At 39.4% G+C, this 17,170-nt stretch overlaps 1 protein-coding gene and 1 long non-coding RNA gene across 3 annotated transcripts in view; one reads left to right on the forward strand and one right to left on the reverse strand.

Moving 5' to 3' along the window:
- LOC146656851 (uncharacterized) overlaps positions 1 to 17,170 on the forward strand; it is a 44,797-nt gene that overhangs the window by 18,397 nt on the left and 9,230 nt on the right. The gene's annotated exons all lie outside the window — the stretch shown is intronic.
- LOC146656853 (vacuolar protein sorting-associated protein 33A) lies at positions 3,620 to 10,774 on the reverse strand. Its single transcript, XM_085424624.1, has 13 exons — positions 10,588 to 10,774; positions 10,226 to 10,291; positions 8,927 to 9,054; positions 8,623 to 8,809; positions 8,411 to 8,527; positions 8,127 to 8,301; positions 7,544 to 7,737; positions 7,120 to 7,246; positions 6,901 to 6,968; positions 5,484 to 5,621; positions 5,232 to 5,369; positions 4,972 to 5,140; positions 3,620 to 4,281 (listed from the first exon to the last, which is right to left on the reverse strand). The coding sequence occupies exons 1-13, from the start codon at positions 10,741 to 10,743 to the stop codon at positions 4,088 to 4,090; spliced, it is 1,857 nt and encodes a 618-aa protein (XP_085280750.1). The 5' UTR covers positions 10,744 to 10,774; the 3' UTR covers positions 3,620 to 4,087.

Consider the following 17,170-nt stretch of genomic DNA (forward strand, 5'->3'; position numbering starts at 1 on the left):
GTCCTCAGGACCTTCAAGCAGACGAGTTCACCTTTATAGAAAACCATACTGATTCTTCTTTAACCCCGTCTTACTTATTTTGAATGCCACACTGTTTTCAAAGGGAAACACCTGTGAAAACTGCATTCACACTGTTTTACTTTTGTTAATGTTGCCTTGCAACTTTCAGTCAGAAACTCATAATGCGCCTCTTGGCTAAAACGTGACAGCAGCTTTTTGTTGCTAACAGTTTTACGTCACTGCAGACTATTACTAAATAGCTGACTTCACCTCTGTTGGCACCACTGTCACACTTCCATGTCTTTCTGGGACATTTAAAACGACTCTCACGGTTATTTGTAAAATTGATGAAAATGTGAGATTATAGTTTTAAATAACTATAAAACGATCGCTCTGCTGTGGCTCTGCTTCCGACGTTGTGCCAAATAGTTATTTTTCTATGTGTGTTTTTATATGTACCCTAATATTTTTGGTTATAATATAAATGGGCTGTAGTCAACAGAATTTATGAAGGGGAAATGATGTGTTTTGCAAGTTTATCACTCTGGCTTATTGTTTCTGCTCTGTGTTCTACATTATAACTAATCCAGTCCGTTCTGGCTTCTTCAAGTATCTTTATGGAACTGTGATGTTATATTTACGGTATTACAAATTTTACTCCCCTATTAGCCAGATCTTTCTTTAAAAAGATTTTTTTAATATCAGTGAGACTTCTCACCTGCTGTAAATAAATAATATGTAAAAGTCCCTTTCGCCAAAAACTGACCACAGCTTCTATATTGTGACAGGAATATCCTTTCTGCTTCAGAATGACTCTGTATCACTCATGAGAGATATATTTGAGATACTTTTTGACAGATTATTGGCCAACAAATCATCTACAACAGCTTTAATACTGGAAAACCACCAGCAGGGCTACTGCTCTGTCCTTACCTGTCTATCTCTGAGACTTAAACCATTTCTGATTATATTGTGTTTTGGTGGTGAATACAGTCTTGCCAACCAAATTTGGTCTTCATCAAATTACCACAAATTTATTGTCATATAAACCTTGAGGCTTTAATCCCTTTCGGAGCAGTTACTTGCTGTGTCTGCCTACTGGTTCAGCTTTCTTAGACATATGAAAACCCATCAGAGGGGAAAGCTTTGCTTCCCTTCACTCAGTAGATATTAGCACTGGAACACAAAAATCAATACACATGAACATTATCAATACCGATGATAAGTAGTATTTACATAAACATTTTTACAATACATAAAATAGTTCAGTGTATACTACACCACCATACAAACATGTTTTATAGCTTCTCTGTGCTCATTTGTAACACGTACATTATTAATATACATTTAAAAACAAACACACTGGATTCCAACAGCGTTAAAATAAGTTTCACCGACGGGTTTCTCTAAACACTTTGTTTTGTTCACTGAGAAATGTCGTGTCAAGAAGCCACAAGCTCCACTATGTGAATCACATAAGAAAACATGATAAATCCAGCTCTTATTATCGTTTTATGGAAACTTCATAGGCCGCAAATCCCAAGGTCTGCCTGATAAACACCACTAATAAGTCCTAGATCTGGCTTATTCTCCAACAGGTGTTTTCACTTTATTTTCCTATCATAAAATAAGTGGTCCACCTGGCAAGGAGCAAAGCGCCAAACAGCACAGTGTAACTGAAGAGAACAAATTTGAGGATTTCCTTGAATGTCCGGAGGAAGCGGATAAACAAGGGGTCCACATCCTGGGGCTCCTGCTGTGTCATTTGCCTCCGACCAAGCTGGGTTAGGTGTCCCATGTTTTGGCCTCGCCCCATTCTTCAAACAAACACATTTGTTAGATTTCAGTACAAAAGAAAAGAATTAGAATCAAGACAGGTGGCTGAAAGTTCATTAAACATATATGTACTGCAAGCAACACCGGCAGTATGAATGATTTAAATTTAACGTATGGAAATTTAGACAAAAACACCAGGATGCATCTTCATATTAACTTGTATTATAAGCACAAAGTTATTTATTCCTGGCAATGTAAAAGCCGAGGAAAGACTGGCGTTAATAATTTATCCCCCAAGTTGCACAAATGGGTTCAGTATCGATCTGCTTTGTTTGCGTACAGTTGCAAATAATATACTGAACATCATTCGCCTTTACTGCTTTTGGATATGAAAACAAGAACAATTCCTGCATGGTGAATCTGTTTTTTAAGGTCATTTTTTTCCACACTATTAAACAACAGCCACACCCATACAAGAACCGCGTTAGTCACAATAAATTTTGCTTATAAAAATGTATACTTTTATTATGTCTCCTCGTTAAAATAAAGAAAGTTGAGTGTCTGTTATCTTCTTAAAATTTTTATCTTGCTATCAAAAACAGACAAACTGTGCATAAAGTGACAAATGTAAACATGCATGAATGCCAGATAAGTCCACATGAGGTAAAGGCATAATTTCTTTTTTTATAAAAAAGGAAACACTTACACCTTTGTGTTGATGGAGCAGGACAGGAGCTGATCAGAAGGGCTCCTGTGCTTCTAGCCCTGAAGTCCAAGTTGATGTGTGCCGTCTTGAGCGTTTCAAGCCCTTGTGGGAGAGGAGGAGCCAAAAGGAAAAACTGATCACAAGGATCTGAATCCCCTGGGATTTATTTAATGGCAATAAAAGTGTTGTTGCACCTGCTCCTCAAGGAAACAGCAGGCCAAAATTTACAGATTTAAGTATTCTCTGAATAATTTACCAAAGTAGTTTCCAAGACTTTTACACAAGCAGCATGAAGGAAAAACTACAAAGATTAGCCAAACAGAGGTCACCAAAATATCTGAGTGCTGTCAGCAGGTCTCCCTATATATATAGCGTCAGGCACGGAGAAGGTATTGACTGATACAGAGATCAAACACCCTCCTGCCGCAGAGTTATCCTCTACCGGAACATGGAGCAAATGGCCTCCTAATTCAATCAGTGTCCTGTGCTGTCAAATCATGGGCTGCCGTGGGCTGAGCTCTCCAGACAGCACAGGGCCATTATCGGATGATCAGGAGGCCTGTTACTGCGCTAATTGCTCCTTCAGAGAACTGGAGCACTGCTGAGGAATACACTCTCATCCCTGCTTTTCATCCGCTTGCAATCAGCTTTCCTTACCAAAAAATTGCCCAATTTACAATAATCAAAATGGCGTATCACATGACCAAGTAATGTGACACTAATTATAGTTTAAGACTTTATTTAGTCATTTTTAATCCAAGCAAAGGAAAACAAACAAAAGACAACTACAAAAGCTTTCAAAAATGCAAATCAAATGCATCATTACTCTTCTATGGCATCACAAATATGTTTTAATTCTATATACAGTATATATACAGTAGCAGAAAAGCAATAGCTGCAATGACAGAAACACAACCAAAGGACAAAGTTCATTAGACATCAATAAACCTTTAAATTGCACGATACGGGCGCAACTCAAAGGGAGGACAGTAAAGATTATGGAATGTATATAAAAGACAGATGTAGCCTCCGGCTGCCCTAAACCTGCTTTTTCTCTAATGTCCAGCAGGGGGAAGAGTCCTCTGCAAAAAAATTAAATAAAATAAAAATCACCAGATTGTCTCCATTGCTTGTTCAGCCTTTTTTTTTTCTTTTAGAAAAGGAAAAATGTGTAATTTTGTAAATTCTAATTAAACTCTTGATTAGGGCAAAACAGATGATAAAGCAAGCTATGCTTCAGAGCTACGTTTTGCTGTACTATGAGCATTTCTCAGTCAGACCAACCCACGGTAAACACATCAAGAAAAGAAAACGGCCGACACAAACATCCGACTTTGCAAACAGGACTTTGCAAAACAAAGGGTGGCATCACTCAGGCGATTAGAAAGTGGAAATGCCTAAGGCTGCAGTGCCATAGTAGGTAACAGTTACTTTGACATAAAGATATTTTCACAGGGCAACTTTGAAAGAGCCGGTCTCTCTTTAAACCGGAAGAGACATCAATGAAACACCTGCAGGACAGTGATGTGGACATAAAAAAAAACAGTAGCTGAGCTTTTCTGGTAGATGGGCTTTTTGATGTGGCCAGGTGTACGTGCAGGTGACTCATTGTGTTGGGGATTCAGGGCGGTCCATGAGGGATTTGATCCAAGTTGTGCCATTTATGAGTTTTGTGGTGGCTATAACATACTCCATCCCGCTGTCTTCCACTTGAGAGAGGAAACGGAGAGCAGCTATTTCTGCATACGTCACACCACCGAGGAAGAACACCAGCGTTGTCCGATTCTCTCCCTGCTGGCCTGTTGGACATTGAGAGGAGATGCAAGTCACTAAAATGCAACATAAAAACTAAATATATTAACAATAGCAAAGGATATTTTATTGTTTTTCCTTAATTCCACTCTGACCTGGTAAATCCTTTAAATACTACCAAATATAAATGTTAATAAAACACAGCTCAATGTAAAGCAAATAGCAATCCACCCTCTGTTAAAGCACAATTTTTTAAAAAAATGTGAAAACCCTTATTTAGCCATACACTCCCCCCAGATTAGAGTCCTCTATTATCACCTTTAAAAACTAATGCAAGGCAGGCATGTAGCAACAAGTCAACTGTCTAATGCCCAAACACAGTTCTAATTAGCACATTTCAAACAGAGTGTATAATTAAATTCATTATTCACATCAGTGCAACACCTACTACTGCCAAAATGAAAAGATGGAGGAAAACAAAAGGAAAACACTGGCTGTCACTCACAAATCAAGCACAGAGTGGTTTTTCAGCCTTTCTATCAAGAAAGGCACACAAAAAAACGACAAGCTAACAGTGGCTATGTGGCACCATTGGCTACATGCCATAAATCTGCCGCTATTCAGCATCTGACATAAACAAATCCTGTGTCTTATCTACACAGAGCAGGAGGGCGGCTGTTTTTGTTCTGTTGTGAGCAGCAGGGCAAAGAGCAGTCCTAGCTTCTCTTAGTCCTTACGTTTCTTATGGAGCCCAGAGGGAAGCTGTTGTCTCTCCTCAAAGTGTGGGCCGGGAAGCATTTTCAGCACCTCTTCGATGCTGCGCCACCCAGGCCGTGCCAAGATCTGAGTCAGTCGGATGCTAAGAGGAGAATAGCCACTGTACACATATGAGATGTCGTTGGGATTCTGAAAGAACAGAAAAACTCACAAACGTCAGCCCTTGCTTTTTCATGAGTTTAATCCATTAACTGCTTTCCTTTTTTTGTATATTGAGTACCTGCTCATTGGCGTCCTCCATCCACAGTTTAAGAGTTTTTCTAATAGTGGGGTAGTTATTCCGTGAGCCTGTCTGTGGCTTTAAAAGACCAGCCTTCTCTAGGTTGTTCAGCGTGAGTATGTGTTCATAACCATAGGTCTTCACACAGGGGGAGGAAAAAAGTTCAAAACCATCCAGTTTTAATTATGACACAGCAAATAATCATTTTTTGATTCAGCCAAGGGTGCAGAGAAAGCTTCTTTATGTCTTTACCTGGAGAATCTCCCTCTTGTAGTAGTCCATCACCTTGTGTTTGAGGCCATTGTTGCAGACTGACTGCATACACACCAGACGCAGGATCTTGATCAGGGGATCCTTCTGGGCAATGCAGTCTTCTATATACGTGTTCACCTGCATAGTCACATAATTTTAGGGTGTTTAGTGAACTTTTACTAAAAATCCTGTGAAACAGCACCTATAAAAACACACCTTGCAACTACTGGATTGGACTCCCTTTTGCCTACAGAACTGCCTTAATTCTTCATGGTATAGATTCAACAAGGTGCTGGAAACCCTGTTGGATCTATACCATGAAGAAACATTCCTCAAAGATTTTAGTTTGTATTTAAATGAAAGCATCACAAACTTGCTGCAGATTTGCTGGGTGTACATCAAGGATGCAAATAGGGTTGTGTAGGGAAACTCCCAGGAGATCAGCAGTTGTGAAATTCTCATACCAGCTCATCTGGCATCAACAACCATGTCATGTTCAAAGCCACTTACATCACCTTTCCTCCCATTCAGATGCTCAGTTTGTTTAGTATCTAAGGCTACGTTCACACTGCAGGTCTTAATGCTCAATTCCAATTTTTTGATCAAATCCAATTTTTTTTGTCTGCTTGTTCACACTACAAATAAAATGTGACAGCAAACGCTCTCTAGTGTGAACCCTCAAAGCGGCCCGCATCTGCAAAAGAAGACGTCACACACAACGCGCTCTGTTTAGACCCAGAGCAAACAGTATTGTTTGACTGATGGCCCTTAATATAAAGACTTGTTTTGGACTTTACCTCTCCCGATTTTTGCTTTAAGTTATTTTGTTATTTACATAATAATGTAAATAACCTAATAATTATCCTTATTGCTGTTTTAGAGAGAAGCGGTGCTTTAAAGGATAGTTGCAGATTTCTGTCAGAATCTGCAGATTATACAGTACAAATAACATGTTCACATTTCTCCAACGTTGTCTTCCCAGCAGTTTCACTAACATCTACATGTGATGGCCAGGAGGCGTTCGCGATGTCTTCTCCGGAGCTGATAATTGGCATCTGTCTTGTGTCAGTGACGTAAAAGACGGATTAAATGCGACCTGACCGTTCAAACAGCAGTCACTTTCTAAAACATCAGATATCTATCGGATTCAGTACCACATACGAAAGTGACCCAGATCAGATTTGAAAATATCGGATTTGTGCTGTTCACACTGTCATGCCATGATCAGATATGGGTCGCATAGGGTCAAAAAAATCGGATTTGATGCGCTTTCGCCTGCAGTGTGAACGTAGCCTAAATACATGGAGCTGCAGGCCGTGTGAGAATGGTTGAACAGGTTTATCTAATATATACGTGTTTTTGATAACGTGTAACAACTTATCTTAGGGAGGAAAATAGGTAACTAGATGAAAAATACCTTGTCTGTGTCAACACCAGTCATAAATTCCTGCTCCACTGTTAGATTATCAAAGAAGGCCTCGGATGCTGAAACATGAGATGATAGATGATTTACTACATAGTAATGGATATTGATGGAAATAGTTGTCTTTAAAGACTTTAAAGCCAAAAACTGAGCGAGATGTATGCTAAAAAACATAATGTGATTTGATGGGAAAGCATTGGATTATATACGCACTTGTGATGTCTTTGATCAGCTCGGCAATAGAAGTGTGGTTAGCCAGTGAGCTTCGGGCTGCCTGCATGTGAGGCAGCTGGGAGACAAACTGCTTAATTTCTCCCACCGTTTTGGCATTATGGCGCTCCTGAGAGACAAGAAGAGATGAAACAAGCATGATGCAGCATCCAAATAATCTTTAACCACTATCACACAAAACACCTCAGTAATAAAATTCAAGGCTTTGACATGCTACAGTTATAATGCACTGGACCATAGCACTCCTTTACTTGTTGTTTGGCCTAGCAAGAATATCTGAAACTGATCTCATGTTGCTCCCCGAAAGTACCCGGATTGGAATGAAGGAAATTTCACACTATGATCACCACATACATGTAAGCAAAGAAGGAAAAAAAAGCAAAAATGTATCCAAAACAAGGCTAACCTCAAAGGCGGCAGATATTATTTTAGCTTTTTTGCTTAGTGCTGCTCCAACAGCATTGAAATTTTTGTCCCGGATTTCCGCATACAGCTCCTCTGCTGAGTTGAGCTGTAACTTCTTGGGCTCGGTCGGCAAATCTTTACTCCCTTCACCTTGCTTCTTCTGTGCAAACTTCTCAGGAGGCAGCTTGACATAACCTGGAGTGAAAGCATAGAATTAAAAAAAAAAAAAATACTAAAAATAAAATAATCCCTGAAAAACTTATGGCTCAGGATAGTAACACTACTTGCATGAAAAGCTACCACACAGAAATGTCTGCAGGCAAGCATCCAAACAAGGATCACTAGACTGCAGACATCATCAAACTGCTGGAGAAACTAACCTCCACCTCAACACTACAATATGTCAAATATTGGAGAAAAAAAGAAGATTAATTTTAATGTTCAAGCGTAATCCTGCTTTGCTTTTTGATTAAAAATAAAGTTGCAAAAGAAACAGCGGGATATGCAGATGTCAGATACAATAAATATTACTGAGGCTCAACATGCAAACATAAGAATAAGAACTCTAATTGATTTATTCATACCATTACTGATTCCGTAAATCTCGTCAATGAGACCCTCATAGGTGAGCTGTGTGGCCAGAGGGGTGAGCAGGTCAACGTTACGATCAAGGAGAAGAAGGGTATCGAACACGGGCAGAATCTGATTCTGACTGCCAGCAAACTCCCTCTTCATCCTCAACATCATGTTGGCAACGAGCTGATAACAAGCAGAGCATTTGTTTATCAGAAAACTGTATTCACCTCGCTGCTGCAGAGCCTCTGCTTTCATATAAAACAGAAATTATTGCAGGTTACACCATGCTCACCCGTGCACATTCTCCTTTCCCATATATCTGTGGAATGGTGCCATACAGAGCCTGCAAGGTCATGAGGCCTTTGGCTGTGTGGTACAGACTTGTTTGGTCATTTTCCAGGTAGCACTCCTGAGTGAGACAAAGGGGAGTAATTTATGTGTATATGAGAGATTCCACCAAAGCAAGTATATGATATATATTTGTACTCTGCAACCTGAACACACCCTGAAAGCACTTTCATACTCCATGGACAGCAGGTCCCCATCGTAGGGAATCAGGTCCAGGATATACTCATCGATGTTGATGAAAGAGGCCAGCACGCCCTGCTCCTTCAGCCGCTGTTCGCACAGCATGCTCCGCCGAGGCACGAACAAAATATGAAAGTCTCGGGATGAATGGTGTCTATCCTCACTAAAGAGTAGCACAATTCATGTTGCAAAGTGTGGATAGCTATGCAAAGTGAGAGAAAGGACAAGAAAACAAAACCTTGTCTTTATCGCAGATTGAAGTTGAGACACATACACTCACCTAGTTATATTGTCTGCAATGATGTCCATAAGTTCCAGTCTGGGCCGGACAAAAAAGATGATATTTTTGACATCAGCAGGGGGAAGCCTCCCATTCTTGAGGGTGAACATCTTTTCCACTTCATGTTCCTGAACACACCATAATAAACGACAAGTTAAAACAACACCCTCAGCAACATTAGACACATGACATTAGTGTTAAAAGAAACTAGATAATAAGACGTGGGCCTTGTCTGTTGTCTGAGTTAATTTAGACATAAATTGTGCAAACACTTCCAAAAAATAATGTGCAAATAAATACAGAATTCCAAGATTTGAAAATCCCATGAACACATATTTCTTTTACACTAAAAAAATAACAGAAAACATAAAAGATTTAAAATAAGAAAATGGACCAAGAAAAATATTTGATTATTTTTAATTTGGCGACACCAGTACATCTCAAAAAAGGGCATGGGTATCTTTACCACAAACTGAGGAGACTAGCGGCTGGACTTTTAGGAGAGGAACACTGTACCTTTCTTGTCTGATATACAATTCTAGCTGCTCTACAGTTTCGAGTCTAATTTGTTGTATTTTTGATTTCACGATGTGCCAAATGCTTTCAGCTGGTGAAAAGTCTAGAATGTAGGCAGGATAGTTCAGTAGACTCTTCAACTATGAATGCATGCTGTTGTAATAGATGCTTAATGCGGTTTAGCAGTCTTTTGCTGAAATGTGCAAAAAGACTGCTGTCCTATCCAGTCTGGATAGGAGCATATGTCAAACCTGTTTTCAGCATTGCTAGATATGTAGACTACCAATTCCACAGGCATGAATGCAGCTCCATCAAAGGTGCAGGTTTTTGAAAGTGCTGATAATAAGTCAGATGCTGCCTTTCCTGTTTAGTCCTGAGGACACAACATCCACGTTTTGCAAAAATAATTTAAAGTCTTAATTCATCTGACCACAGAATAGTTTTCCACTTTGCATTTTACATTAGCAGACAGTAGCATTTCTGGATCACGTTCAACTATGGCTGATATGTACAAATCATGTTACTGACCTGTTACCAAATGTTCCTCAAGCTATTTCATTTTAGTACCAATTACTTTTCCAGACTGTTCTTCGTGTACCAACGTTTTCAGTTGTCTTGTTGCCATCACATTCAAAAGGGCCTAATATTTTTTCATTAAACAATATAAAGCTCTGACGTTTTCTATTTATGTATTGGTTTAGGAGATTTGCAAATTATTGCATTCCCACAAAGCACAGCTTCTTAACATTTTTAGAAATGGGTTTGTAAACAGAAAGCACTTACCTTCAACAGAGAGTACTGAGCTATTAGTCCAAACGGTCCCGTCAGATATTCGTCCCAAACAATGGCCTAAAGTAAGAGAGTAAGAACAAACAAAGCTTTGAATCGTGAGTAAGCAGAACTAAAGATGTTCTGTCAGGCGATACTTGCTAACTTTTACTTAGCTATTAGCTCGAATACTTTATAATACGACGCACCTATACAGATATATGTCTGCGTTATCTGTACTGTTTTACACATTCAAAATAAAACTATGACTATAATGTTAACTGACAGTCTCATGGTAACGCTGAGGCTCAGAGACCACATTGAGTACCACTACCAGTGTTTGGACCACATTTCACAGGCGTATGCGGGTTTGTCACCTTGCTTCCTGCGCATTTGTCCAAAAACTCTCGAAGCTCTTTTCGTGCTGCTTCTCTCAATATGTTTAAATTCACTCTACCGTACGACAAGTGAGCAGCCATTTTTTCCTTACTAGCAGCACAACAAATCAGGTGACTTCTGCGGAGTCGCATCATGTGACCAAAGAAAGTCAAGCTAGTTCATGCCAGTGATTGTAGAAAACACCACAATTGTACCAAACACTTCCACTTCACTAATGCACCGACAAATCCAGGTCGACACTATCTGTTTGCAGTCTACGGTAATAATAAATAAAAGTTAAATGCAAAACCTAAAATAGCATAACGTGCAATACGGGTTTCACGCATGCGTAGATGTTGCTCAGTATGAAAAACAGCTTAAGAGAAATACTCATGTCTCATACCGAGTCTCAGCGTCGTTTAAATTATACTTATTAAGCGCAGACATCCACAGAATAACATCGGAAACGTTTTCTATGGGCTCAAAATGTGGTCATAAATATTTTGTACTTGTAAATCGGTTTTGTACTTGTAAAAAAGATTTGTATGTGTAAAAAAGATTTGTGCGTGCGTAAAAAAGATTTGTATGTGTAAAAAAGATTTGTGCGTGCGTAAAAAAGATTTGTATGTGTAAAAAAGATTTGTGCGTGCGTAAAAAAGATTTGTATGTGTAAAAAAGATTTGTGCGTGTGTAAAAAAGATTTGAGTGTGGACTTAGCCCAAAAAACCCCTGCAAGTTACAAATACGAATTTTGACCCTATTTTTCTTCCTTTAAACTGATTGGTCAATGTCATGTCAATTACAAATTAAACAATCCAATCAGAGAACAGATGGGTTTGGCTATCGGAGGGGCACTTTTTTGAACTGCAGGTCCTTGAAGGGTAATCTCTATCCGGTTGTTCAGTGATGACGCGACGAATCCTACTTCCGGGCCTAAAGTAGTCTGCGTTTAATATGGCTTTTGTGTTGTTAACATGTTTAATGTTATGTATTTTCTTCTATTTGATCTCAAAAAGCTCCTAAAACAGTCAGTGATCCAGGTTGACCTCCCTCGGCTTTTATTACCGCTAATCATTTATTTAAGCTCAGTTTTTAAAACCTTAGGATGTAACTACAGCCCAGCCCATGCAGCAGTATATGAATGACTAACCTCGTATTGTGGATGGATTATCTCAGTTGTTCTCCTGGCTGAAGTTTGGTCCTTTTACAGCATCCTGCCATGCGATTACATTTGTTTCTGACCACCGAGAACACTCACGTTAACTTTTATCGAGTGGAAAAAAAGTTAGCTTGTTTATATTATGGTAACATAGCTGTGTCGCTAGCGGTCACGTAGCACATCATTATATACCAGCTAGCCCAACTTCAGTAACCTTACAAACGTCACTGCTGTTTAGTTTTCTGTCTTCATTTATGCTGGAAGTGATAGCAGAGCTGTACGTTTTAATTTGTTTCCAAAACCCCGCAGTCAGGACATGCTATATTGTATTTAGATAGAAGCTAGCGAGCTAACTCCCTGCTAACTTCTAACTCCGTTAAATGTCATAAATTCCGTTTTCATGGATGCCTGGATGTTAAACTCAATTGTTACACCTGGTAGAGCAGAACGCTGATCATTTTATTAAAGATGAAAGACTTTAGACAGTTTTTCAACTCTCAGTAATGCCACAGTGATCGTTTGATATATGGAGCTGCAGCGGAGTTTAGACCCAGACGCGGCTAGTGACGTCAGACTGAACAACCGGATAGGGCTTTGGAGTTGACGTCACGCCGCAATGCATTGTGGGAGCGCTGCGCCATTTTCGGGGTCTATGAATCAAAACAAACACACTGTGTTGGAACGACGACTACAAGAAAGATGCTTAAAAGCAGCTCAAAAGAGAATGAACTGTATAGAGACCGATTGCGTAAAGAGGCGAAGCAGCGGTACTTGCAGAAAATAGCGTGCATTGGAAATGTGGACCCGTATGACATATGGCCGTGGAGTAGAAACCCCGAACACCTAGCGCTATTGACGTAGCCTGACATATTTTTGTACCTTGTCTGTGGAGTCAGCGCCGTACAAGTCGTCATTCAAACAAAGGTAAGTCAGCTCGAGTACAGTGAGTGAAATGCGTTTGATTTCCCTCGAAACATTCAGATTAGTGCAGCATAAATTCATTCATGAGGGGAAATTACAGTGAGAACATGTGGAGGCTGTTAGGTGGATAACATAGTGAGTTCAGTGCATTGATGTGACATTGTCCTGAAGGATTTAGTTATTCTTTATGGTTAAAGAAATTGCACTAATTTATTCATATTTATTATAAATAATCCTAATTACACATCTTGCTTCCATGTTTGTATCCTGTGTCACTAAAAATACATTTTATTTTAGTTTTATACATTGATTAATGACCTGCAGAATATCCTTATCATATTAAGTGATTCATAATTGTCACTTTATGCTTTCTCCATCTCTAAAGTGATGACATCCTTGCATTACATACTTTAGGTTCATTTTCTGCAGGCAGGTTTCTGAAAGAGAACAGGCAGATTTACACTATAACATGCAGCGTTCTATAGATGGACACATAAAGAAATGAAAAATGACATGTATGTGCTAACTTTCTAAACACTTTGTTACATTTATGATAAAGTAGATTAAACACATTTACGTCGGCCTTGGCTCATAGTTCTTGTCTTTAAATGAACTTTGTGTGTGTTTCAGGTCCTGCACTCTCAAAGACTGAATGAACCAGCATTGCAGCCATGGGTCACTGTGAGCATCACAGGGAAGGTTGAAGCCGCCCACTGCACCTGTATGGCCGGAGTCGCAGAGACCTGCAGCCATGTCGCTGCTCTTCTGTTTAATGTAGAAGCAGCAGTGTTGAGCTGTGGCACAAGGACTGTTACAGATGAACCTGCATACTGGGTTTTGCTGGGTAATGTGACCAAGATACAGCCAGAGGTTGGCCATAAGATGGACTTCTCCTCTTCAGCTGCCTAAAAAAAGGCTCTTGATCAAAACATAAACAGACCATCTGTAGTGACAGGTAAAAGGAGCCGTCCTCAAAAAAGAAAACTCCCACCTGCTACTGTGGAGGAGTTGTCACTGCTATAATGCCATAATGTTTTATCTAGGGGTCTAGATTTATGCCTGAAGTGCACTGCCGTGTAAATAATTTGCATTTACTGAATATGTACTGACTGAGTCACACTGTTCAAATGTTGAATAAAGAAACAAACTAATTTTTGCCTCTTTTTTTATTTTATTAAAACCACTTTATAGAACATCACATCAGTAACAGTGTAAAATCCATGTCATTTATAGTTTACAAATGACAAAATGTTTACACAAAACCATGAGTGTTTACATGATATCACCCACTACTAACATTACTTTATTTACTGTATCTTTTGAAAAAATAACAGCACAAGACTTAAGAACATTTATCAGAAGCAGGTTTCATTCTTCCCTGGTTTTATTATCACACTGTTCACCAAATGCAGCAAACCTTCACCATCTTATCCAGGAGGGTCAACTCTTCACCCTCACATGGAAGAAGTAATCTGATTGGCATGGTGATGTTTGAAGCAGGTCCCTTGTGTAGCGCTGGGACCCAGTCATGATGTTTCATCCATTTCATCGGCTGGTTTGCTGCAATAATGCCAAATAATTAGCAACTCTATAAATAGAAGGTAGTTCTGCAAAATCACTCAGTAGGATGTTTGTTCTAATTTGCTATGACCTCAGAGTGCATTGAAAATGAAACTAATAGGCTATAAAGAGTGATATGAACATATTTAGAACTTACCGGAATGAAAATGTCTGGAGCACCAACAGATATTTGGAGATGGAAGAGAACTGCACGTCAGCTCGTCTCACAGCTGCTATCCAGGCTAGACGCCTTGGTTTGGTAACATCGATACACGAGCTGCCTCATGTTGCTTCCAGGTTGGGAAAGAATGAAAAGATAAACCCTTTTCAAGCTTATTCTCTTGCCGGTGTTGTGCAATCGAACATTGCAGCCGACCACACAGCAAATACGAACCATGGCTGTTGTGTGTGCCTTCGCTCCCTTTTCACTTGCGCTAGACCCCCAAAATGGCGGATTGGGCCAAAATCCTTTCCACGCCCACCCCCGTGACATCACGCTCCAAAGCCCTATATAAATATCCGATAGCAGTTAGGTCCCCTTACTTTCAGCAGCTGTTGAAAGGATAAAGTTGTGGTATGTCAGTGGTTAGAAATACCATTATTACTTTAGGATTAGTTTAACACAACGTCAGGGCTGACCCGGGACCATTGCTGTGAGTCACAGCGCGCAGCATAAAAGTCCCTTCACATCGGATGCAGGATGTGCTGCTAATGCTAATTGCTAACTAAAAGCAAAGGATCCAGAATTTGTTGCTGGCTGCTGAGCTCTGTGGGTTTTTGCAGCAGCTCTACCTGTACTAGATGCACCTGCTCCTTGTTGTTTTTATCGCTGACTTTATGTGAACTACAAGAGTTTCTGTTTTTTTTGCTAGTTCTTCAAATGTTCAATAAAAACATGTATGCTAATTCATAACGAAGAAAGCTTTGTAATGAAGACTGTCATTTCCAAAACACTGCCCCCCCCCCTGCCTCCGCAGCACTGTTGAAAAGGCTGCGGAAGTCCCTGTATTAAACACGTAGTCCTGTGACACAAAAATCACCAAACTCGGACGACCACAGACTGTTTTCCTTCGTGGTGATGAAGGAAAACGCTGGGTTGGCATGTAAAAGGGCATTTATTCCCTTCAAAGACCTGCAGTTCAAAAAAAGCGCCCCTCCGACAGCCAAACCCATCTGTTCTCTGATTGGATTGTTACATTTGTGATTGACGACATTCACCAATCAGATGAAAGGAAGAAAAATGGGGTCAAAATTCGTAGTTGTAACTTGCAGGGTTTTTTTTGGCTAAGTCCACACACAAATCTTTTTTATGCACACACAAATCTTTTTTACACACACAAATCTTTTTTACAAGTACAAAACCGATTTACAAGTACAAAATATTTATGACCGCATTTTGAGCCCATAGTTTTCCGTTCAAGTATGCTTTTTAATACGATGAAGGAAGCGCAGAGAAGGTACTATTTTAGTCCTCCTGTACTCTTTTTGCGAGTAGGTGTGACAACCAATGACAGTTTTCTACTGTCATTGGCAATAACACGTACTTTTATTTTTGGGGGGAGGAGGGGGTGACAGAGATTGAAACTTTACTGATAAATTCTCCAAGTAAAAAAATACCATCCATCCATCCATTCGCTTCCGCTTATCCTTTTCAGGGTCGCGGGGGGCGCTGGAGCCTATCCCAGCTGTCATAGGGCGAGAGGCAGGGTACACCCTGGAAAAAAATACCAGCGTCCACAAATGTCACCTTTTTTTTTTAAATATTAAACTTTATTAAGAAACAGTATACAGAACATGTATACAATTAGTACAAAATTAACATATGCCAGGGGGTGTGATACAAAGAATAACAAACATTCAAATAATTTGTAATTACTACAAATAGTAATAGTTTTCATAGCCTTTTTGTTAAGTGATCCACTAATCAATTTTATGTAACATAAAACATCATTATAGTAATGTTTAAAATTAGGTTTTTTGTTACTGTATTTGCATTTGTGAAAATAAAATTTAGCTAAGATAACTAACAAGTTTATTATAAAGTAAACATCTTCTTTTTTTTTTTGCCTTCGAAAGAAACAAAATACATTTTCCCATTTCACAGTAAAGTCTTTATATAGATGTCCAGCAATGAATCTACTGAAGTCTTTCCAAAATGTTCTAGCATATGAACAGATCCAGAAGAGGTGTTGCACAGTCTCAGGATGGCTTCCACAAAATCCACAGTTCACATTTATGTCCCTTTTGAACTTTGTCATGTAATGATTAGCAGGATACCATTTATGCAGTATTTTAAATGAAACTTCCTTCACTTTATTCGTTACCAGATACTTGTTAGGAATTGTCCATACTCTTTTCCAGTTAATGTCACTGACAAAGAAATTCCAATAAGAGACCACATGTGGGATACCACAAATGTCACATGACAACCTTTAGGGCATTAGAGTTGACGTCACGCCGCAATGCATTATGGGAGAGCAGCACCATTTTAGCAGGCCATGAATCACAACAAACACACTGTGTTGGAAGGAAGATTGCTACAAATCATACTTATATATGTATATATATATATGTATATATATATATATATATATATATATATATATATATATATATATATATATATATAAAACACCCATAAAAACACCCAATACATGAGCGGGACACAGAAAGGAATTGGCAAGAATACCAGAGGCGCAAAACACCAGCTACTGGTAGACAGAACAATCAGCCGAGACTGCAAGACCAGACTGACAAACCTGTGCACTGCCTGGATTGATTACAAGAAGGCCTATGACTCAATGCCCCACAGCTGGATACTGGAATGCCTAGAATTGTACAAGATCAATGGGACCCTAAGAGCCTTCATCAGGAACTCAATGGGGATGTGGCGTACAACACTAGAGGCCAACTCCAAGCCCATAGCACAAGTCACCATCAAG

The sequence above is a fragment of the Rhamphochromis longiceps genome, linkage group LG12 (assembly GCF_057381845.1).
Source record: "Rhamphochromis longiceps isolate RC_006_pf linkage group LG12, R_longiceps_female_GT1.1, whole genome shotgun sequence".
NCBI classification, from domain to species: Eukaryota; Metazoa; Chordata; class Actinopteri; order Cichliformes; family Cichlidae; genus Rhamphochromis; species Rhamphochromis longiceps.

Coding starts and splice junctions, on each gene's coding strand:
- LOC146656853 (XM_085424624.1), bottom strand. CDS start 10,743: ATGATGCGACTCCGCAGAAGTCACCTGATTTGTTGTGCTGCTAGTAAG. Junction 8,528..8,622: donor AGTATGAAAGTGCTTTCAGG/GTGTGTTCAGGT, acceptor TGTCTCACTCAG/GAGTGCTACCTGGAAAATGA. Junction 5,370..5,483: donor ACAAGAGGGAGATTCTCCAG/GTAAAGACATAA, acceptor CCCTGTGTGAAG/ACCTATGGTTATGAACACAT.